This window comes from Dermochelys coriacea, chromosome 15 (genome assembly GCF_009764565.3).
Source record: "Dermochelys coriacea isolate rDerCor1 chromosome 15, rDerCor1.pri.v4, whole genome shotgun sequence".
In the NCBI taxonomy this organism is placed as follows: Eukaryota; Metazoa; Chordata; order Testudines; family Dermochelyidae; genus Dermochelys; species Dermochelys coriacea.
The window spans coordinates 28,531,168-28,556,361 of NC_050082.1; the positions used below are offsets into that span (position 1 = coordinate 28,531,168).

The 25,194-nt window shown below is 41.2% G+C and overlaps 1 protein-coding gene across 1 annotated transcript; it reads right to left on the minus strand.

Annotated features, from left to right (window-relative positions):
* Nucleotides 1-65: 65 nt before the first annotated feature.
* Nucleotides 66-24,390, minus strand: SART3 (spliceosome associated factor 3, U4/U6 recycling protein). Its single transcript, XM_038373408.2, has 19 exons — nt 24,089-24,390; nt 21,575-21,701; nt 20,713-20,817; nt 16,974-17,158; nt 15,871-15,976; nt 14,765-14,889; nt 14,057-14,212; nt 12,966-13,104; nt 12,390-12,497; nt 11,262-11,339; nt 10,965-11,023; nt 10,083-10,192; nt 9,735-9,847; nt 9,175-9,251; nt 7,668-7,836; nt 5,301-5,758; nt 3,887-4,039; nt 1,796-1,983; nt 66-1,081 (listed from the first exon to the last, which is right to left on the minus strand). Exons 1-19 carry the CDS (start codon nt 24,260-24,262, stop codon nt 901-903), a joined length of 2,811 nt encoding a protein of 936 aa, XP_038229336.1. The 5' UTR covers nt 24,263-24,390; the 3' UTR covers nt 66-900.
* Nucleotides 24,391-25,194: the final 804 nt, after the last annotated feature.

Genomic DNA, 25,194 nt, shown 5'->3' on the forward strand with positions numbered 1-25,194 from the left:
ACTGCTACCATACGGTAAGTGCAATTCAGACACCATATCTAAACAAAAGCAACAGTATTTTAAAAAACCTTTGAGAACTTTAGTTTAATAAAGCAATAACTTGCACTTCACGTTGTGTACAAAACAAAATTCAAGCAACAAACCATACAGAAAGCATCTGTCAAGCCATGGAATAGGCGTTTAGCAAACAAAAGGTAAAATGGTCCGCAGTTGCATATACAGCTTTTACATGAAACGAAAGGTACCAGCTCTAATATTGTTTATGAAGCTTAAAAATAATAGTTTGAATGTCATTTACAAATACACAATATAAAACCAGAGCAACTCGAGCGGAACATCAATTGAATACATTTTTATAGAACTCCCTCCCCTCTCAATATTAAAATAGGCCATTGTGGTGAAGTTACTAGCATCTGCCATATGAACTTTTTAAATGAAAGGTGGTGTACGGGCCCAGGACTTCTGAAATAAGTCTGTGTGTGTGTAAGATGGGTTGTATGTTGCCACAGAGGCTGTCTACCATCACCAACCAAATCCTTGTGACCAGTGGGGCTCTAAATCACAGCATTAAGCTTTCACTCAACCGTCTCATTCTTTAAAAAAGTAAAAAAGAATACTCCATAAAACTTCATCTTGTACCCAATCTGTAAAGTGAAGATCCCCCCCACCCATTACCCTCAATATGAGGGATCATTTAAAGCCATTTTACCGGAACAAGAAACATACCTTTTTGCTCTCAGAGAAAAATAAACAACTGGATTTGTACAGCCCCATTCTGGATCTCGGTGAATGCAACAGTCCAGAGAACTATTTACACGAGTGTGATTGACTGTTTCTCTTGCTAGCATAAATAAGGACACAACATGGCTTCCAAAAAGGCATCTCTCATTTTACTTTTGCTCACTTTTCCAGTAGCATCCTGGCAAAATCAGCATTGGACATCTTTTTAGGCTCCTCAGTGGATGCAGATGAAGTTGCTGGTGAATTCTGGACCATCCCATTCTCGGTCTTTGTCACAAGATTGCTCTGGCGCTGTAATGCACGAGGCACCATTGAGAGCTGAGTTCTGCCCTTCCCCCGTCTAAAAAAACAAAAGGCATGTTTGAGAATATTAAGTAGTTTTGAGGGGGTGGTTTTGGTACATTAATTTGAATCAGGAGGAAAGAAACAAAGGTTTGTTCGCCACAAGGAACACCCATTTAACTACTGTTCCTTTCTCAGTTGTTTTATTAACAGGCAATGCAGTGTTTATGTTGCTTTCATTTTGTTGCCCTTTGAAAGAGTGTATTTTAAGTGCTGGCAAGAGGTACCAACCCTGACAGCCCTGGAGACTGAAGTCTCCTATTTATCCATTGAACAGATACACAGCAGCACAACCCTGGTCTACTAGCGTGCCTTAAACCCTTATCTGTGGGAGTACCTTTCTGAGATGAAAGGAGAGCTCTGCCTTCCTACCCATTACAAGCCCTAGCCAATTTGCCAAGACTGCCAATAGCAGATAATTCAGGCCAGTTTTATGCTCAGATGTTCATATGAGAAATCATCCATCAACTCCATGGTACCTTTCTGTCACTGCTGCACGGGGCTGGGCTGGATTTGAACTAGCAATCTAGAAGTGTGAAGTGACTACATCCCATTACCAACCCTGTGAATTCGCAACTCCCTAAACCATAACAATAAGGCACTTCTATAGCACCTTTCAAACATTATCCTCACCTGTCCTCGGTGCGGTCCCTAAGTATCCCTGTGTTGCAGACCTAAGCATCCCCAAGCAATACATGCCATGAATACTTACGCTCCATAAATCTGTCGTGGTACCATAGACTGTGAGGTTCTCCCTGCCTCAGGTTTGTCTGGGAATTTTCGGAGAGGTGGATTACTGATCGCCACCTTGATGACATTTTCCTTAATTGTCAGGCCATCCATTTTCAATACAGCCTGCGAGGCCTGCACTTCATTTTCATACTCTACATAGGCCAGGCCCTGAAGACAAATTAGTTAAGTATCAGTGTATATTTTCTGCATGACAGCTTCTGCACTGAGATGACTGAAGTGACAATGGTAGGTTATAGACATGACATATGGCTGAGAAGAAGTTCCACACTTCATGGTGAAACTGCAGGTGTGCTGAAAAATTCAAAGCTATATGGCTGTTTAGAGACCAGAGAGTTTGCTACCTGCTCCTCATGAGACCCCCTTTAATTGAAAATGTATTTTGTACTTTAGCAAGTAGGTAAACAGTCACTCAAGCGCTACACCACAGAATGCAGTCTCATAGTGAGATGTCACTACAGCTCTCGAGCACCTGCAACTAGGCCGAGACCATAGGGTTTGAAAGAATCATCAGATTTACAGGTTAGCCCAGTGAAAGTTAATGAGAGTCTATGCAGCATCATCTAGCAGCTACAAGGGCAAGATCCACATGGAATCTGCTGCAATTCTTTACTAGATTAAAACGTCCATTACCCTATGGCATAAGCAGTTACTTTAGTTTCAAGAGCAGCCAATATATTTTAGGCAACATCATCAACACTGAATGGTAGAAGCGGTCTCTGAAGGACTGGAGAAATTTGTCCCACAAACCACATGGGAATACTTTTAAGTCATCAGCAACAAAGCATTCCCCAAAAGCAACGGTTCTCTGTTCAGGTTTCACTATACAGCAGCTGCTAACCACACTGCTAATGGTCCACGTGGGTGAGAGTTTCCCCACTCATTTCAAATTAAACATGGATAAGGAGAGGCTGCATGGAGGCACTTCCTCCCACACAACGCAGGAGATTTCTAGCAGCTGTCACTGCATAGTAGGCCAGTGATACTGGCAGTGACTTCACGAAGTGCAAAACTATGCCCTTCTAATTGTATTACCGTTGCTCTTCAGGCCCCATAGTTTGTATGCACTTTTAAGGCTGGATAATCTCTGAAGACACATCATTCTGGACCATAAAAATATATCCAGTTTTAAAATGTGACCTTGCTTAAGCTATGAATGATTAAATAAATTCTATGGCTTTTAAGTAGGAATCCCAGCTCAAGCCAAGCTCTGAACATACTTTTTCAGGCCAAGTGAAGCACGTGGAGAGCATCGATTACAAGACATACAGTGGGAGCCATTTTTGAAAGATTATATTGCTTTAAAATGGATCTGCATGCTCTTAGTACACGCAACTTACACATGATTAGCAGGACGACAGCTGTTAAGAGTGACTACCACTTAAATCATGTCTATTTGAGTAAAATGTGGAAGGACAACATTTTGAGGGAACAGCAGCTGACTTAAAAATCTCTCATTTAATGAATGTCCTTAATTTTATACAGATGTAAATGTAACAAAATCTGTCATGAGATGAGGTGGCTAATTCCTTACTGCCACATCCACTGCCAGAAGACATATTGAGATCACTAGAGTCAAAGAATTAAAAACAACTGAAGTAGTTTTAAAACTAGTTATGATCACAGCTGTATTTCCATATACTTACATCAGAAGGATACTGTCAGGTGAGATCAGTTTAAAAAATACATATTATTCTCAGACTACCAGTGCCTATTACTAAAATTGAAAGTTCTATAGAACATCTTTTTCTCCCATTTATACCCATACTTTTTGCATTTCACTTAATTTGGACAAGACGACAGACTCAATTTCACTTTCTGGTGCTCATGCACTAACACAATGCTGAAAAGTTTGGGTTACAGATACCGCAAAAGAAGAAGATATAAATCTGGTTTTGGATTAAAGAATAGCTTGTGAAAACATTCCAACTCCCTTGTTTGATTTTAAACACAGAATCTATCTTTTGGATCCAAAATATCCAAGAGTTTCCTTGTTTATTTTAAAATTTAGATTAACGTTAACATTACATTAACATGGGTGTTGGACACTTACCTTAGGTTTCCCAGCTCGATTAGTAACTAGCCTAATGTCTTTCACATTTCCATGTGCTTTACACATCTCCTCCAGCTCTTCTTTAGTGCAGGAAAATGGCAAACCAGAAATAAATAGTTTATGCTTCTCTAGTGCAGTGCTGTACCTGAACACCTGGCGTAAAAAAGGGACATTAATTCCTGTCCAGATGCAGACATTCAGAGAACATATGTCCAATTTACACCATAATTTCAGACTATTAAATATTAGTATGAGACTGGGGTTGTGTCTTATGTGATTATAACAACACTTACCACAATAGGGCCTCTGTCCTGCTTGGAGCTCTTATGCGCTACAACAATACAACTAACAGGTACGCACTTCTAAGAATTCAGTCTGAGCTCTAAGCAAGCAAATGAGTCTATACAATAGTATAGATCACCCCAATGAGTCTCTACAATAGTATAGGTCTGCTCCAAGTTCAGGAAGAGCTTCCCTAACTGTGTCTTCATGCTATATTTTAGTGTTAAAATAATATGTGATATCTAGCTAGCGTAGCAAGTTGCGTGCATGCACACACCCCCTCTGCATCTAACACAAACATTAGCAAGACTTTAAGGATAGTGACTATACTTCCACGGCTGTCAACTGAAGTGCTGATGTGCTTCACAAACACTGCACTTTGGGATCGTGCATGGGTAAAAGTTCACTATATACAATACCTGCAAATGGTTACTTCTGCCATATTTGGCACAAACCTTTCCCTGTATTACTAGTTATGTACCTAGCACTAGTTGCAGCCTCTTGAAAAGCATATTACAGATTTGAAAAATATAGGAGATTTTTGAGAAGCACGGTTACTACACTAAGTACACAAATGATGGAGGGTTTATTCAAATGTAGACAGTCAGAGATACACCGATCACTGTAGAAGTCAGCTCTAGCATGTGGCTCAGCTACCTGAAAAGATGCAAGAATTCTGAAGGGCTTCAAATGCTTTGGAGGCTCAACCAGTCAAGTGCCTTTCACTTTATCTAGCACCATCCAAAAAGATCAACGGTGTGGGTTTCTCAACCAAGGCAGCACAATTACCCTCCCTTATTTATGGCTAAATTGCAAAGGGCGGGCGGGGGAGAGGGAAGAGGAGTGTTTTTTTCCTGTAGTAACAGAAGAGTACAGAAAAGGTTGAGAACCTCTGCACTAAAGTACCAATCAAGCTATTTATTGATAATCTATTGTGTCAAAAGGTGTCACCAACATGCACCAAGTGTATCTAGTGCAGATATTTCTCAACATAAATTCTGGACTGCCAGTATGAAGAGGTGAGTGCAGGGTTGATCACTTGGAAGAATTATTGGAGACTAGACATGCCGCTAGTTTTCCTATACAATCTCATCAATAAGGTTATTTATTGAATGATTAAGAAGTATTGTACCTTAAAATCTGGATTCTTGTTCTTGTCAACACAGGGAGAAACAAACATTGGCCTCCCCTCCACAATCCTGCGATCCAATCCCAGGGCCTGTAGAGCCGATTTTTCATCTATAAATTCTACATAGCAGTAGCCCCGGAAAGTCCCCCTGTTAGAAAATATGGGGCGGATTTCCACCACTTCCCCACAGCTCTCAAAGAGCTCTTTCAGTTTCACTTCTGGGTCTTCCATGCTATAAGAAAGATTGCTGACAAAAACGGTGACATTATCTTTAGCACTATCATGGAGAACTCTGGGAGCTTCTTTTCGGCTTGCAGCTGCCTTTTCCTTTTGTTTAGAGGAAACAGCTGGTCTCGCAGGTGTACTTCTTCCAAACAGGCCAGTTTCTATCTCCATATCTTCCACCTCTTCAACGTGTGTACTATCACCATCACCCTTGTGTCTCTTGCTGGGTTGTTCTGCTGTTTAGTGAAACAAAAGCCTTAAATGACTTAGATGTTCTAGCAAACAGCAGGGTTTTATTTACATATATATTAAGGGAAAGGCTGCCTTCCTCTAACAGCGTAATCCAAGGAAGTGCTCAGCACCTGGAACTGCAGGTGCAAAATAAGATCCTAACACAAAGAAGAGCAATCCTTTTCGAGTGGGAGAGATAAGGACTGCATGCCTAGGACAGTGAAGGCATTAAAGGGAAACAAGGTTAGCAAATTTTTCCACTTCCTATCTCATCGCACACATTGTATGATCTCTGCATAATCATGTGTTTTTCCCTCCCCACAAATAAGTGGGTAATAGCATTCTTCCCAAAAATAAGAAGTCTTCTCAAACCAGCCTGAGTAAGACTGTGTGCATGTTCCTCCCCCTGGGGAACATTCCACGAGAAACCTTTGTTTCAACCTTCTGAGATGCTGTTATAAACACATGTAAATGCAAATTGTTTGAATAGTTTGGAGGACATACATAGAGTCAGGGGAAAAATAGGGAGATTTCAGCTAATCGGGGTTTAGATAATACATAAGAATGGCTATACTGGGTCAGACCAAAGGTCCATCCAGCCCAATATCCAGTCTACCGACAGTGGCCAATGCCAGGTGTCCCAGAGGGAGTGAACCTAACAGGTAGTGATCTAATGATCTCTCTCCTGCCATCCATCTCCACCCTCCGACAAACAGAGGCTACGGACACCATTCCTTACCCATCCTGGCTAATAGCCATTAATGGACTTAACCTCCAGGAATTTATCCAGTTCTCTTTTAAACCCTGTTATAGTCCCAGCCTTCACAACCTCCTCAGGCAAGGAGTTCCACAGGTTGACTGTGCGCTGTGTGAAGAACTTCCTTTTATTTATTTTAAACCTGCTGCCCATTAATTTCATTTGGTGGCCCCTAGTTCTTATATTATGGGAACAAGTAAATAACTTTTCCTTATTCACTTTCTCCACACCAATCATGATTTTATACACCTCTATCCTATCCCCCCTTAGTCTCCTCTTTTCCAAGCTGAAAAGTCCTAGCCTCTTTATTCTCTCCTAATATGGGACCCGTTCCAAACCCCTAATCATTTTAGTTGCTCTTTTCTGAACCTTTTTTAATGCCAGTATATCTTTTTTGAGATGAGGGGGCCACATCCTTATGCAGTATTCAAGATGTGGGTGTACCAGAGATTTATATAAGAGCAATAAGATATGCTCAGTCTTATTCTCTATCCTTTTTTTTTTTTTTTTTTTTTTTTTTTAAAAGATTCCTAACATCCTGTTTGCTTTTTTGACTGCTGCTGCACACTGCGTGGACGTCTTCAGACAACTATCCACGATGACTCCAAGATCTTTCTCCTGATTAGCTGTAGCCAAATTTGCCCCCATCACATGGTATGTATAGTTGGAGTTATTTTTTCCAATGTGCATTACTTTACATTTATCCATATTAAATTTCATTTGCCATTTTTTTGCCCAATCACTTAATTTTGTGAGATTTTTTTTTTGAAGTTCTTCACAGTCTGCTTTGGTCTTAACTATCTTGAGCAGTTTAGTATCATCTGCAAACTTTGCCACCTCATTCAATTTGTGTTTACATGCAATGAAATAATTGTATAAGCCAGGAGATGTATCTAATGAGCGTTCTTTTAAACTTATTTCCATTATTAAGGTAATTTAAGTGTTCACTCACTATTTCATTTTTATGATCACTGATGACCAAAAAATGCAACAGAGGCAGTTTTGTGATTGACAGGTAGAGATAAATTAAGATCCCTTTGGAACACACAGCTACAAGGAGACCCCAACAAGACTTCCTTGACCTGTGCTGACTACAGAAAGGCAACTAAAAGTCCTGCTGTCTTAAGTGGTGAAAGATGTTAAGCTACAGTTTATACCTTCCTCCTCTTGCCCCCACTCTCCATCGTCATCATCTTCTACTTTGCGTTTGTCTCCAGGTTTCATTTTTTTAGCCTTTTTTGAAGCTTTTTTCTCAGCTCGAGCCTGCTTTCGTTGTTCAGCTTTTTCTTCTTCCTGCTTCACAAGAGCAGCTTCCTTCTCAGCAGCCTGGAAACATTGAGGAGTTTTGTCAGTCACTGCAAACTTAAGCAGATTTTTTCTGAAGCGCTTCTTTTTAGAAGTATGTTGCATGTATCTATAGCAATGAGATATAGATTCTTCCCCTAAGCTTTATACATGCAGCCCAAGTGGGAGGATCACTTAACAGATGCATCTTAATTGGTCATTTCTATAGTTTTAATTGTCATGTTAATTTTACCTCTTCATAAGTATCAACTAGACGTCCGGTACAAGAGAAACTAGTTATATCAATACACTAAGAGGTTAGCAATTTCTAGGATAGGTCTACACTAGCAAGTTTCTGCACAACAAGTTATACCATTTTTATTAAAGCACTGGAATTAAACAGCTGTTGAGTGTCCACACTGTGCTCGTGACAGTGGAGTGCATCCATATTAGCAGCTCTTGCAATGGCAGAGAGCAGTGCACTGTGGTAGCTATGCCACTGTGCAACTGGACGCAGGGTGCTTTCGGAAGGGTTTGCAATGCCTCATTGGGCAGGCACAGCATCACATGATGCAAGTTTCCCAATCCCATTGCTCCATGGACATCCTACTACATTGCCAACTGCTTTTCAACTGAAACGGGTGGTGGGGGAAGAAGAGACAGTGTGTTTTGGGGGACAGAGACTGTCAGCATGCTGTCTTGTAAGTTCAGACAGTGGTGGGAAGCAACCAGTCCTGAGTCAGAGGGAAGGGGAAACCCCGACATCAGTCCCCACCCCGTCTCCCTCTCCAGCTCTCTGCACAGCAATCTATCTCTCTCTCATACACACATCTGCCTCTGTGTTCAACAGCAGGAGCATTCCACATTAAAGGTTTGTTTTGTGTCCCAGAGCAGATCAGCACAGCATGCAAGGGCTGTCAGAAACAGAGCTCTGAAAGGGGAGAGGAGCATGTCTCCAGGGCAGCTAAATTCAAAACAATGAGCAGAGTGGACACGTGAGGGATTATGGGACACGTCTTCCAGAAACCAGTTGATTGCTTTCTGTGCTGTGATGTGTTTACACTGCCAATACAGCGCTGGAGCCTCTGCGCTTTAAGGCTTACGACTCTCATCAAAGTGGTTTTTTTGCAACGTTGCAACTGAGGAGTTTCTACGCACTAGTGGCTTGGCAGCGTGTACACCTCAGGAGTAACACCGCAGAAAGCTGCTTTACTGAGCAGTTACTTGCCAGTGTAGACAAGGCCTTAGTCTTACAGATATTTCAAGATCATTTGTGGGGCTTGACAGAAGAAGCTTAAGTCAAACCACTCCTGTAAGGATGACCTTGGAATAACTGTTTCCTACTGATTTCTCGGATAGTTCATATAAAGAAATTCTGACCTTTACTCTTTGTTCATTAACTCGAGCTAGTCTATTTTCCGTTTTTTGAACGGCTGCATCCCAGTCTTCTAAAGTGCCTATAGGATATAAAAAATGATTTTTACTCTTCCCATAATTAGAGGAAAAAAAACACATTTACTAAAGAAAGAATGAAACTTTTGGAAATATCCCTCAATATCACCTATCATTAGACACAATGCAAAAACGAATTCCTAATCTACCTAGTGGTCTTTAAAAGGATTATAATAAAATCAAATACAATGGAAGCCTTTTATAGGGTGTGATGCAAAGTGCACTGAAGTCAACTGAAAGAATCCCATCAACTTCAATGGGCTCTGGATCAGAACCCAGTAAAGAATTTTTCCTGCCCAGAACTTCCCTGAAAGTAGAGGTTTCTTGAGAAAATGCACTGTGTACCAGAACAATTCAGGACTACCATTCTACTTCACCGGAAGCACAGCCTCACTAGCTTAGAGTTCACGACACAGGAGTTCTGCTGGGCAATAACTCTGAACTTAATAAACCAAGGAAGTGACACGATAGTGAGCTACAGAAGTTACCTTCTATCCTCTCAAGAGATAGCAGCACCTCACAGACATGCTCTGGGTAGTCACTTGTACACTGCACAGCTCGATGCAAGGCCTTCCTACAGTGCTGGGTATCTCCATGGGCCCTGAATTGGAGAAATGTGACAATAAGGAGCAATTATATTTGCGGCTTTCACCCCTAGATAATATGCATAACCCATTATTATAAAACTTAGCAATTCTACAGCAGCTTTCCCTAGAAGATCTCAAAAGCACTTAAACATTAAACAAACATGACCCAGTGAACCACACTGGACCCATCTTGCAAATGGAGAAACTGAGGCAGAAATTAATCATTGCTTCATTAAGTCAAGTTCTTACCGTTCCAAGTTATAGTATTCTAACCACATATTGGCATATTTGGCATTCCCTTTAGTCATAATGCTGTCCCAGAGCTCTCTGGCCTTCTGCATATTGTTACACAAGCGAGCCTAAAAAGGCAACATTAAAAAAAATTCAATATAGGTAAGAATCATCCACACACAGAGGAAACCAGAAAGGCACATTCATCACACTTTGCAAACCTTTTAAATGACGCGCAAGAAATGTCAGAATAAACTATTGCTACTGAAAGCTAACTTCTCCACAGTTAGAGCTCTTCTCATCCCAATGTTGACCTCTGGTTGCCAGACATATTTCAGTTTATACATTATATAAGATCTTAAATATTTCTGAATGTCTTTAATTTCAGATATTATTTGTGACTGAACACCTTTAAAAATAATGAAACATTAAAACATCTTTCTTCATATTTATAGATACAACAGATGCTCTATTTAAATAGATAATTTCACAGCCAGTACTACTGAAATGCTCTTCATTAGCACCTTTAATTTGAGGAAACCAAAGCACGTTGTGATTATAATATCCATGCAAGTTAGGCATATATCCCCTTTTATAGGTGAAAAGAAATGAAAGAGAGGGGTGACTTATCCAATGTTGAACAAGGTTGTCGCAAAGCAAGGAACGGAAACCATGCGTCTTGTTTCTAATCTGAATCAGACTGCTGCTTACTCAGGGTCTTTGAACTCATGCCTTCAGGTACACCCTGAGTGGTTGATCAGTTTGGAGTGGTTGTGGTGGAACAGGGAGAAAGCCTCAGCTATACAGAACACTGACAAAAGGGCCCAAGTAGTTCAGAGGAAGGAGTACGTACACCTCTATAAACACAATTTAAATACAACTGATTGATGGAAATATTACCTCAATCCTTGCCCAGTTCTGCATTATAGTGCAGGATGGATCCCCACTTTCACTAAAACCTTCAGATAAAAAAAAAAAAGCAGAGTTGTTTGACACGTTTAAAAGCAGTGATTCACAAGCGAAGTATTTGTAACACTATAGTAAATCTGTAATGCAAATCTTTTACTATATTTGTGGTCCAAGCTTAGAAAATTATCAGAAAATGAATATACCTCAGCCTCAACATAACACACACAGAATAGAAAAGAAGCCATTTTGGAGCGAAAAGAATGAGAATATTTCAAAGCTCTGACTTACGTTCTTCCACTTCTTGTTTTAAATATTCCACTGCACGTGCAAATGCAGACCTCAGCTCTTCTAGTTCTTTACTTGAGTCTTTAGAAAAACAGAAATATATCTGCACCTTAAAATAATGATTTCCGTTTCCTTTAGCCTACTATAGTTTCTTCACAAATGTTGCAGCGCAAAGAAGAAATTCACTTTCACCAATCAAAATTTTGTTTTTTTTTCAAAAAGCATTTTTCACTTCAGCAGAAGTCATTGCATATGGAGTTTAAAAGGACAAATAGAGCCACGAGATCAAAAATAGAGAAAGAATTTTGGGACAATCTATTCTCTGTCTGAACTGATTTAGTGAACTATACAAGTTGTGTTTTAACAAATGCCAAATGACTATTTCCTCCACAATTAACAACATCTTAAACACAATTATTAGAGGCTCTTTAAGAAGAGTATATTGCCATTTCTAAAGGCAAGACAGAGCAAAGAATTTAAACTAAGGAAAGGTTTCAGAGTAGCAGCCGTGTTAGTCTGTATTCGCAAAAAGAAAAGGAGACTAACAAATTTATGTGAGCATAAGCTTTCATGAGCTACAGCTCACTTCATCGAATGCATTCAGTGGAAAATACAGTGGGGAGATTTATATACATAGAGAACATGAAACAATGGGTGTTACCATACACACTGTAAGGAAAGTGACCACTTAAGGTGAGCTATTACCTGCGGGGGGGGGGGGGGGATTTGCAAACTGGATACAATTAATTTAGGCTTGAATAAAGACTGAGTGGATGGGTCATTACACAAAGTAAAACTATTTCCCCATGTTTATATCCCCCCCTTCCACCGTTCCTCAGACGTTCTTGTCAACTGCTGGAAATGGCCGACCTTGATTATCACTACAAAAGGTTCTTCCCCTCCCGCCTCACTCTCCTGCTGGTAATCGCTCACCTTACCTGATCACTCTTCTTACAGAGTGTATGGTAACACCCATTGTTTCATGTTCTCTTTGTATATAAATCTCCCCACTGTGTTTTCCACTGAATGCATCCGATGAAGTGAGCTGTAGCGCACGAAAGCTTATGCTCTAATAAATTTGTTAGTCTCTAAACTAAGGAGAGTTATTCTCATAAATTTATATACAGTTACCTTGTGTAAAATCCACCCTTCTTCTTAGATAATCAAGATATGCCTGCCAGATCTCTACATAATCCGTAGCCTGAATAAAACCAGCATTCAAAGCCTTTTCAAAGTTTTCTAGGGAGAAAAATAAAACCAAACATGTATTTGCTTTTGTTCCCTTTGCCAATAACTGGAGTTAGTAGATTGGGGGATTGGGAGGGAGCTATTTCTGTGGTTTTATGAATCAAAAGTTATACTTCAAAAAACTGAATGATGCAGTGGAACCTGTATATAGTATATTCTGATTTGGCAAATTAGTATGAAAATTGCAAATTTGTTTCCACTCAGTAATGCGTAATTATGGTTATAACGAAACCTCTGCTTAAACGTGAAATTGTTGCAGGAAAGAGACTTTACTGTAAAATGGTTCCACTGTGTTTCCATTAATCCAACCTAGTTTTAGTGATATTTCAGAATGGGTTCCGATTCCTTGTTCAATACTATGCACATCATCATTCATCTACAAGAAAACATCCTGGTCCAGACACTTTGGAAGCTAGCTCTGTACAGGGTAAATAACTAATGACAGCAGTATTTCATTACCAGAAACAATCTGATGATCAACTCTATGCCTCTCCATTGCTAAAAGATACCGATTCCACAGCCCGACAGTCCAAGGACAATTCCTAACAGCTCGATCATGTGCTGAGAGCACCAATTCTTTCACTTTCAGCTGCCGGTCCTAAAATAACCACACGATTAATTAAAGGATGCAAAATAGCCCACTGCTCCTCTCATTAGACAGGCCCCCAACACAGATACATACATTACAAAAAATAAAAAAGCTGCCTTCAAAAAAAAAAAAAAAAAAAAAAGCAGGCTTTGATTTCATATAAATTTTGAGACTTGCCGTTTCAAGTTGACCACCTCAAAAGGGAGAGATGTTACACCCTGTTACAGTGTAGCATATTAGTCCCACTTTCAATTAACACAAACCACAAGCAATTAACCCATTCTGCTCTGCTACCAGATGTAATGAGACAGATGTAATAAAAGCATTGAATGAATCCTCAATAACCTCTTAGTCGCTTAGAGTGCAAGAAAGAAAAAATAATTTAGCATCACAGCATAAGACGTTCCCTTAAAGGGAACTAGATATAGCACTTGTGCCTAATCAATACTTTCCAGGAGGTAAGATAGGAGACTAGGAAGCAGCTCAGTATGGGTATGTCCTCACTGCAGAGTTAACCCGGGCTCTTATTTGGGTGTTGACTCTAACCGCCTTCCCATCCACACACAAAACACATTGGGATCGACCAGAGGGCAGGACCCAATTTACCTGTTCTGATCAATGTCAAAGTGTGTCTGTGTTTGAACAATAAATGCAATCCTGAGAAAAGGGAGAGAGATACTGGTGAAAACTTCATTGACACAGTTTAGGATGACTAAATAGCAAGTGTGAAAAATCAGGACTAGTGCAGGGGGAGAATAGGCACCTATGTAAGGCAAAGTCCCAAATATCAGGACTGTCCCTATAAAATCAGGACATCTGGTCACCTGTCACAGCTGTCCGATTAGTTGGCCTGACAGCTTACATGAAAGTGGGTAAACTGAGGCAGAATCCAACACTGAGTCCGAAGAGACACTTATGGCTACAAAATAGGGTAAAGGTAATATTCTTTTGCTTTCCTTACCAGATACTGATTGTAACGTGCCCACAGATCAGGCACAAGGCAGTTCTCAGCCAGGGCACGCTCATAGATTAACTGAATGCGAGCTGGATCCCCTGCTTTCATCTCAAAGTCAATATAGGCTTGATATTCTGCTAGCTTTGGTGTTTCAGCAACCAACTAGAACACAAATATGAGTACAAAAAGGAAACAGTCAGGAAGATACACAGATCAACCTTGAATCAAAACAGCATTTTACAGGCCAAGAACAATATTCTGAAGAACAAGAGTTTAGCCCCAAAAACATCAGTAGATCTGGGAGAATTCTAAGCAGTGGAACTGGATTGTGGCCTTTGATTTTCACTGATCTCTGAATACAGGTCAGGCTCTGGGAAGGTTCAAATATACACTTCTATCCCTAAGAGGTCAAAATGTCTGGAAGGGCTGGAAAACTAACAAGAATTCTAATGGGCACCATAGGGATATTGTAGAATGATTCTTGATGCAGGTGTCACTGTATAGACAGTACTATTTCAAGCTGCTATAAAATTCTCAACAGCGTCTATAATAATAATAATAATAATAATAATAATAATAATAATAATACAGACAACTGGAAAGTTTCCTCTATGTTGCTTACTGCTGAAAAGGGTTTTCAAAGTCACTGGTTTACTTCTGTAGTTTAGAAAAAACAGATTGCTTAGTCTCACAACACATGGTTAAAATAGTTACCAGTGCCTCTTCATATGGTTTATTCTTTTCCATCTGCTGCAATGCTTTCTTGTAGTTCTTTATTACTGCTTCGGGTATAGGATCCTCTGACCATTCTTCATATTCAGCATATGTGGTTTCCATGTCTATTAATATATACCAAGTACCAAAGCAACTGAAACAATTATCTTACTAAGTAATCTGAACTCAGCATCATGAGTTTTGATGCTGTCATGTTTGTATACTGAGTTGTATAGCTTGGCCACTCGGTTAAAGGGCTGAGGTAACAGTTCCTACATAGGACAATCTAATTCAAACTCAAGACGAACTGTGTTTAAAACATCAATGGTTTTGAACAAAAACACAGCAGGATTACTCTAAGGCTTTAGGGAAGAGAGAGAACAAGCCAAACTGTTTTCATGTGCAAGTCAAAAAAAGTGAGAGAGAACTGTATTTATCTGGGTTTGGTTAGACTCTGAAAGGAAGGGGACACAGAGGAAAGTGAAAGCATGATGGAGCTGGCAACCTTATTGGACATTGGGGGAAACACCAAAAGCCAAGATAACGGTGTGTGCCCTAACCAGCAGGCTATTGGCTAGTTTGGGGTGTAGACTCTTCTTTTATATTTTTTTTCCCCTGGAAAAACCTCATGAGGTCTCGGTTTTATCCTGATGGGGAATGGAAAAAATGGTTGAAATCTCAATAGCTTTAGTGGGACAAGAAAACTATTTCCCACACAGATCTACTCTTATACCATGCCTATAGCCATGGCATCTTCACGCCTTACTGTCTTCTGTTTAAAAGTTCCTAGTTTAAATTGTAAGACATTATACCAAAGTATGTAAAGCACTAAAAGATTTTTTGGCAATATCTATTTCCTTAAGAGTTACAAAATCAAGTTATCAATTAGTAAGCAAAATATTTCCAAACAAAGCAGAGGCACAGAAAGTCTCTGAAGCCCTCAGAATGACACATCCATGACTTATCACTTCAAAAATACACAACCCTTGCAGCAGTATTTTCTGTGGCATGACCAAAAGGAGAACTCAGTGGCATAATCATTGCCCAACTCAAAGGAGAACTTATAGCCTTATTAATGCAGTCTTCTCAAGTTCATAGACTCTTACCTAGCAATGGGATCCCCAGCTGGCGCCTAAACAACATGTGGATCTTCTCAAGCTGTGCACAGAGTGTCTGCTGCTGTTCAGGGGAGGGAATACTGCCAGCAGCTGGCTACAAACAAAGACATACTGAGCATTACCCAACTCCCTTGGGTCCTGGGTTGATAAACAATAAACCCAAGTGCAATTTTACATAACAGACCTCAGATCCAAATGACAATCTTTACAAAGCAGACAGGGAAAACAAGCATCTCATGTGACAGAACTGTACAAGCTCACAATAGGAAAGATGCTCAGCCTGGAGGTCTAAGGCATGCAAGGAGCATTTCTCACCAAGAGCTGAGATGTACATACATTTGTAAATTATGTTTAAGATCACAACAAGCCTATTAGTGTACCTGAAGAAGACAGTGACATGTGATAATAGCAATTCACAAGCCCAATGTCAGTAACTACAGGACAGTTTCTAACCTAATTTAATAAATCCCTGAAGTTCATACACAAACTATATCCTCTAAGACTTCCAGGTACCCTAACAACCCTGACTAAAGACTGGATTCCTTAATATCATGATCTCCAATTACCCCCTATTTAAATAGTTATTAGCATTCTGAGAGTGGCTCTTTCAATGTCTTATTTTGTAAAATACCAAGAAACAGGAGTTGTAATGCTATCGGCCAGGTTGTGGGACTATTTTTTTAGGCTTTGTGCTTGCATATTTCAGAGAGAAAATATGCTCTGAAAATTTTGTCTGGAATCCAACACTCATTCACACAGAAGAAGTAAATGAAAGAATTCTGAGGAAAGGTAGAAAATCTCCAAAGACAGAAAACAAATACGGGTGAGTTTTGTTGATAAATATTTACTGAGAAAAAAACAAGTGTTTAATAATGAAATATTTGGTTTAATTTAAAGCTATTTTTCTGAGTGCCAAGCCAATGCAAAAGCAGGAAGGAAAACTAGTATCTGGACTGAGGTTCCTCACTGCATGCATCACAAATGACACCACTCCACAGCAATGGAACAGATGCATTGATTGTTGAGAAGCCTATCGGAACTGACACCGCCAATTGCTCACTCCTGAGATAACAGAAAAATCTGAACATTACCTGTACTGTTTCCAAGATGGCATTTTCAAACTCACGGTAAGCTTCCCAGATTGCTGTTCCTTTTGTCACATGTAAGCCGACTGCAGTCAGCGCTCTTTCGAATATTGAGCGAACTTTCTCAATCCCACCTTCCTGACCAATGCCACCAATTGAATACTGAGCATACTCAAGCCAGATTTCAGGACCTAAACAAAAGTCATCAGAAACAATGAAGTAAAGTCTTCTCCTAGGGAAAAAAAAATCTCCCTTCTATTTCCCAAATCATCTAGTGTTTATAGCATATACACAGCACCTAATATATACTAACAATATACTTTCCTTGCACCCTACACTTGAACAAAGGAAAAGAGAAACTAAAATATTATTTCATGCTGCATTCTTGCCCCAATACAATTTGACAGGGTTAGTGTCCTAGTGGATAGGAGAGCAGCAATAAACAATATCTTTATTGTAGTAAGGCTTTTGACACAGTCCCACATGACATCCTCATAAGCAAATCAGGGAAATATGATCTAGATGAAATTACTATAAGGCAGGTGCACAACTGGTTGAAAAACCATTCTCAAAGAGTAGTTATCAATGCTTTGATGTCAAACTGGGACGGTGTATCTAGTGAGGTCCCACAGGAGTCAGTCCTGGGTTCGGTACTATTCAATAGTTTCATTCGTGACTTGGATAATGGAGTAGAGAGTATTTTTATAAAATCTTCAGATGACATCAAGCTGGGAGCCGTTGCAAGCATTTTGAAGGCCAGGATTAGAATCCAAAACAATCCTGACAAATTAGAGAAACAGTCTGAAATCAACAAGATGAAATTTAATAAAAGACAAGTGCAAATTACTTTGCATGGGAAGAAAAATCAAATGCACAATTACACAACGGGGAATAACAGGATAGGTGGTAGTTCTGCAGAAAAGGATCTGGGGGTCATAACGGATCATAAATTGAATGAGTCAAAAACGTGATGCAATTGCAAAAAAGGGTAATATCATTCTAGGGTATATTAACCGGATGGTCATATGTAAGAGAGGGGAGATAACAGTCCCACTCAGCACTGCTGAAGCCTCATATTAAGGTCTCTTTTAAAGAGGATGGTGATCAGTTGTTCTCCCTGTCCAACGAATGTAGGACAAGAAATGACAGGCTTCATCTGCAACAAGGTAGATTTAGGTTAGATATAAGGAAAAACTTTCTAGCTATAAGGGTAGCTGATCTCTGGAACAGGCTTCCAAGGGATGTTGTAGAAACGCCATCATTGGAGGTTTATAAAAACAGACTGGACAAACACCCATCAGGGATGGTCTAGTATACCTGGTCCAGCCTCAAAAAAGGGGGCCGGACTTGACTTTTTGAGGTCCCTTCCAGCCTGACACTTCCATTATTCTTATTTCTCTACCAATTAAGGGCACGGATGCCCTGGCAACGGGCAAGGTATAGAGAGAGAAGGATACGAGACTGCATAACTTTTCATCACATACCCTAAAGAGCAAGTCACTCAAAACCCTAAATGTAATCAACTCACCAGTTCCCCAGCAACCTCAACTACTGTACCTCCTCCTTCCAATAGTTAACATATTTCTATCTGACCTACCAACAGGCATCCTTAAAGGCCAGCCATGTTAACTATTACACTCATGTATTTCAATGAGTAGTGGGTTTGTTTGGATTTCTTAAGTTTCTCTGTACGTCGTTCCACATGTAAGTCCATACTGGTGCGTGCAAGTTAAGTAAAGTATATCAGGCTGAAAATGGTGATACAAGATTTTCTGTAACAGCTAGTCAAAAAAATTCTATCAAAACAGTTTTCTGTCAGAAAATGCTGTTTTGGCAAAACCAATTATTTTGCAAAATTGGATAGATTGGCAAATTTTGTTTCTAAAAAAAAATTGGAAACACACATTTAGAATGGAATGTTTTGATTCTGTTTCTAAATTTACTTTATTCATATTAAAATATATATAAAGTATGGATAAAATCAAAATAAAATATCCAAATGTCCCAAAACAAAGCTTTTTTCAGAACTTCAGTTAGCCCCCCCTCCCCCCCCCCATTGGCTTTTTGTCCCGAATCAAAACAAAAACACTTTAGACCTCTCAACAAATTTTCATGGAATGGAAAATCCATTTTCCAACTGCTCTATTCCATAATGTTTATGAAAACTCCAAACTCTTAATGCCTTCAGGGAAGGGTGGGAAGGGAGATAAGCTGGACATTGATAGGGACAGCAGAGCCGAGCAAGAAAGGACAAAGAAGTTGGGAGAAGAGCTGCAAAGCAGAGCCAGACAGCAGGACGGAGCACCAGAGCTCCCATGTGACTCTATAGCCCTCCACTATGTTCCCAGCTCCACAACAAAACTCGATGGGCCATTCATCTCCCAAGTTCCAAACATCCCACTCCCCCACATGCCATTCCAAATTAGAAAACTAGCACACTATCTTTCCCTTTAGCTTTGAGTGTTTATTTTTATTGCTCTAATCAAACTATCATAAAAGATAGTGTAAAAAAATAAAGAAAAACAAAAAGTAATGGTCTGTTGGAAACGGAGATAAGTAGTGCTGGGTGAGCAATTCCGTCACTTTTCTTGGAGATCAATTCAATTATGACAGGTGAGGGAATAATTCCTTTTTACAAGGTTTTTAGACATTCAAGAGTGGCTTTGCCTGCAGATCTGAAGAATTAACTATGAAGCCACTACTGATACCTCCATAATATCTGCCAATTAATTTCACAGCTAGCCCCACAACCATAATACATGAAGCAAACCTGGTTGTTCAGCGCAATAATTAGGTATTTAGCAGCAGCCATCGCCTGGTGAACAAGTGTAGACAAGTACCAAATATTTGTCTCTCTTTAATAAGAGTCCCCATGGTCTAGTGCTGTAAAGTGTAGGCCGGCTGAGGTACTTAGCAGGTTGGTTAATAAAGGATGGTGTCTTTGTGGTAATAATGGCAACTCATTCTGAAAAAGCTTTCATGGACAGTGGGCACAATGAAATACATTAAAGACAGCAGGAACTAACAAAATAAGGGCTACAGAAAAAACGCAAGGCACTGAAAATAAGCCTTTTAAAAACACTTTTTAAACACAAGATAGAAGAATTCACTATGGAATACAGGATTCAATAGCTTTAGGGAAATACTTTTCATCAGGTAACAACATGATCCAAAACCAGAAAATGTAGTGTTAACCATTTGCTGCCCGCTGAAATAAATGAAATGATACAATCGAACTGAATCATTCAACGACTTCTCTCCAATTTGCACAAACTTGAAATCTCCAACTATATGTCACCAACAGATTATGAGTTATTACTTTTAAACAAAAAGAACAGGAATACTTGTGGCACCTTAGAGACTAACAAATTTATTTGAGTTTATTTATTAAACTCTCATGAGCTACAGCGATGAAGTGAGCTGTAGCTCACGAAAGCTTATGCTCAAATAAATTTGTTAGTCTCTAAGGTACCACAAGTACTCCTGTTCTTTTTGCAGATACAGGCTAACACGGCTGCTACTCTGAAACCTACTTTTAAACAGCTATTCTTTTCATCACAGATCCCCCCCAAAAAAAAAAAAAAAAAAAAAAAAAAAAACTTTGGGGGAGTATTTTTCATACTAATACTTCCGATCCAGTATTTCAGTATTAACCATAAGAAAACACCTTCTTAGGAAAAAAGAAAGCAATTATTTGAATGCAAAGCTACAATTGTTTATTTTGTAGGATGTGTTTGCAACTTACAGATATAGTCTTTCACAGCTCTCTCAAACAGCTCATAAACCTTCTCGCGATCGGTGCTTTCAGAAGCCATTCTTATCTCATCCTTCAACCAGTCAAGCCAAATTTCTGTAAAACAGCAGAACTTTAGAGGTACATTACCAAGAATATTCAAGAGAGTCCAAAAGATAAGAAATTAGTTTAACCTGGCACCACTAAACAAAATTGTTTGAAAATGTGATTTTTTTTTGTAACACTTTTTTTTTTAACCTTTACAGTTAATTTCACTAAAGCTTTGGCCAATTTTTACCATCATGGCACCAAATATATAGTCAAATTTCTATTTGTGAAGGTAGAATTTTACCATGATGCCTATTTGAAAAGAGTATAATTGGTGTGAGTTCAATTCGCAGTGAACAATGGTCCACAGCACAAGGGATCACCAGCACAAACGATACCCTTCTGAACAGACTGCCGATACCAATCACTGAATAGCCACAGAGACTGTTCTCGCCCTTTCTTCTGGAACAGGTCCTCCCATGTCAGGGCCAAGGCACATCAGCCAGGCAGTGTAGGAAAACTTACTCACTGCTGTCTGTACCATCAATAAATAAATAAAAAACTTCTGGCTCAAGGGCTATCTGCAACTTTCAACAGCATCATCTTCAGAAGATTACAAAATATTAACCTTTTGGCAGGAGTTTGTACACTCAATACTGGACATTATAGCCAGAATCATCCACATAACAGTAATCCCCAAAGATGTCTGATTTGGTCTCATGGACTTCATGTTAAAATTCAACACAAGTATTTTACAAAATGTCCAGTTTAACTGCTAAAAACAGGGGAGGGAGTTCACAAGGATAACACTGAAATTATCCTGTACCTTCAGTAAGTGGAAAGAGTTCACTCATCTTCTGGCGGGCTCTTCTAAGCTTTACCAGCTCTCCTTCCTGGCGGAGCAGTTTTATCAGGTCCAAGTGACAGTTATAGTCAAATGCATTGATGGAAAGCTTTAAAAATGAGATTTAAAGAAATGTAAGGCAGAGTACATCTAGCAGTTGGGGCAGGAAACTAGGATACAGAACTCCAGAGTTCTATTTTGGACTGTGCCATCGACTCCATGAACTTCAGCATCTCAGGTTACGGCTACACTAGAGAGCTTACAGCAGCGCAGCAGCTCTCAGCCAACGGAAGAGTGCTCTCCATCGACTTAATTAATCCACCTCCAACGAGCAGCGGCAGCTGGTGCTTAGGTCGTCCTTCAGGGGATGGTTTATTCAATCCCTGAGCAACATGTGTTATACCGACCTAAGTGGTAGTGTAGACATAGCCTCAGTCTGTTCATGCGAGATGAACACAATACGTACCTCCCACTGTCCCTCATGGGGTAGTGCAAGGTTTCATTATCGTTTGAAAAACCCATCCAGGGCACAAAATGAAATACATACATATAACAGAAGTATTCAGATGTCAGAAGTATTCTTTATAAACCTGATACAGATGACTGAATTAGGCTCTTAGAGCAAGAAATCACTGTTTAATAGTGTGGAACCTCAGGTGATAAGCATAATAAGCGATTGCCTGCAAGCCTCACTGAGCGGAGGTTAGTTGTGTATATTGACCAAGTCATCATTTCAATGGTAAAAATGATGGTATGTATCCAAACTGGGTTAATCTCCACTTTTCAATAACATCGTTTAACAAAACTGAGAATGTGTTCTAGTAAACTAGTATAAAAACCTAAAGAGCTTCAGCTTCCGCTACAGTAACTGGAAATAGCCAACAAAAGCAGTTCTCACCTACAAGATACAGTTCTGAAGTTCTCTTCTCATTAAGGTTCTGCCTCCCTTTTCTAAGTGTATGTCAAGCTCAGAAAAATCCCTAGACTTGTTACTGTAGGGTCCACCTTGCAGTCCATTTCAGCACCAGACAGTCATGCTCTCAAACTATACCAGTCCTCAAAAATTGCTGCTCCTGGCCGCAACCATCAACTATTTCAGTAATCAGTGCATAAAGAAAGCCCACTGAAGTTAGCAGACATTCCATAGTTTGCCATAGCAATTAAACTGCTGAAGGATTACACAATAGTAGGTCTCCTTTACACAGGTATAACATTTTCATAATTACCACTCTAAAACTGAGAGCAATTAGCACACTTTTGTAGAAATACTGAGTGTCTCTCCAACTGAAAGGGCTCTGTAGCTAGATGGCCAAAGAAGGTACCCATTTCAAGTCTCAAATTAACAGCCAAGATTAAGAACAGTGTAATTTACATACATTTCACATGATTATAAAACTTGGAATTTGATAGTTGGTTTTTTGAAAGCAGTTCCAGGGTGTGATCCAAGAATTTGAAACTATATATAAACTGAAAGGATTTCTCAATCCTTTGCAACAGACAGCAGAATTGTACAATCCTGGATTAACACTACAAAATGGATAAACACAAAAGAATTCCCCACGCCTAAAAGTGTCATCCAGGATACTCACTTTCTTCCGCAAATTCACCCATCAATACCACCACATTCCTAGTCCACTGGTTCACAAAAATCCCTCACTTTCTTCACATGCGACCTATGCCCCAATATTTAATGAGGAACTATAATACAGACTCCCTCCCATATTTATTCATTTGCTCTATAGAGATATCAATACTTCATTCATCATTTGTAGCCCAGTCGCACCCACAACATGCAAGGACACACGAAAACAGTCCCTGCCCTCAAGATCCTTACAGATGAAGACAACTAGAGCGACAAAGGATACTTGATACAGTTGATGTACATTACACGGAGTGTTTTTTCTCGTTCGCAATACTGACTAGCCCTCAGCCTGGCCAGCACAGCGATGGGGGCCGCAGAGCAGCGGGCGAGATGGAGCCCAGCCCTCGGGAGCCGGGGTCTCTCCCCGAGCCCTGCGGGAACTGAAAGCCGGGCAGAAAAGGCGCAGCTTCGGCCCTCCTGCTCAGAAAGCACGTGGCGCTGAGACCTGGAGCTGGGGAAGCTGTTTCCACCTAAACCCTTCCAACCCGAGCAGCGGCCGTGCAGCGCCACTGGTCCTCCGGGAGAGCCAGGAGCAGATGCCCGAGTGGCCGGCGCCGCTCCCCGCCCCGAGGCACGGTGCCCGGACCCGCACCCGGGCACGTTACACGCGCGAGGCCCCCGGGGCGGCGGGCCGGGAACGAGGGGCTGCCTCCCGCGCACCCCGGACCTGGCCCCGCCGCCTCGTTAGCGCCCCAGCCGGGGAACGGGGAACGAGCGCAGCCCCCCGCAGCGATCCCGACGGCCGCGGGAAGCCTCTGCGCCCTGGGGACCCCACCGGGAGACCCGGGACGGGGACACGCTGAGGGAGGCTCCACGCGGGGCTTGAGGGACACGCGCTGCTCCCCGCCCCCCACCTGCTCCTCCAGCCGCTGGATCTCGGCCTCGTTCTCCTTCTCCTCATCCTCGCCGTCCGCCGAGGCGTCCGAGTCGCCCTCGTCCCCGCACTCCCCCTCCGACTCGCGAGCCCCCTCCCGCCGCCGCTCTTCCGCCGCCGCCGCCGCCTCCTGGGCCCCGGCCGCCGCCGCCATCTTGTGCAGCTACCTCAGTTGCGCAGCCTGCCGAGCTCGGCCAAGCAGTGGGGCTGCCGCTGGCGCGCCTGACCGAACCGCCCCCGCAGAGAAGGGCGAACACTTGCCAGCAGCTCGCGCGACCCAGCTCCGCGGCAACGGCCGTTTCCGAGTAAGGATTCACGGCCTGCTCGTGCACGCGTTCCTACCGGCACCTGTGTAGCCGCCTCGGGCCCTGAGCACGTTGGGGCCTTAGGGAAGGTCCCCTTCGCTTGGCGATAGGGGGAGGACCCAGGCTTGGCCGCCATGTTGTGTGTGGCAACAGCCCCCCCCCAAGAGCTTGGTTGGGCTTAACAGCTCGATCCATAGCAAATGGGTCCGGTCCTGCTGCTGCGTCCCGGCTCATCCTCCCACCACCACTGCAGATTTCACTGTAATAACTGAAAATGCAATAAACCCTGTATGTGTACCATGGCGCGGGGGCCAGTGCACAGGGAATTAAATACTCATTAGTGTATTTATCAAGACAGGTGTCAGAGTAGCAGCCGAGTTAGTCTGTATTCGCAAAAAGGAAAGAAAATTTTAAATGTGTTAGTCTCTAAGGTGCCACAAGTGCTCCTTTTCTTTTTGTATTTATAAAGTTCCCTCGGCTGCAACACTGGAGATACGGCATGGCAATTAAAGATAGTAACGGTTACTGTGTTTGCAAAGCTCCCCCTATCCCACCTGGCCCCTTGCTGGGGACGCTGCACAAGAAATTAAAATAACTATTTGCGAAACTCTCCCCATCCTGTCCAACCACGGGTGTTCAGGATGCTGTCTAAAAACGGATACAATAGTAATGCATCATATGGTAGCAAGGTCCTAGAGATGTTGGGAGTGGGAACATTAATTCATCAAAAAGCTTGAGCCCGCTGTTTGCACTCGCTCCCACCGAAGCCAAATGAGACAGC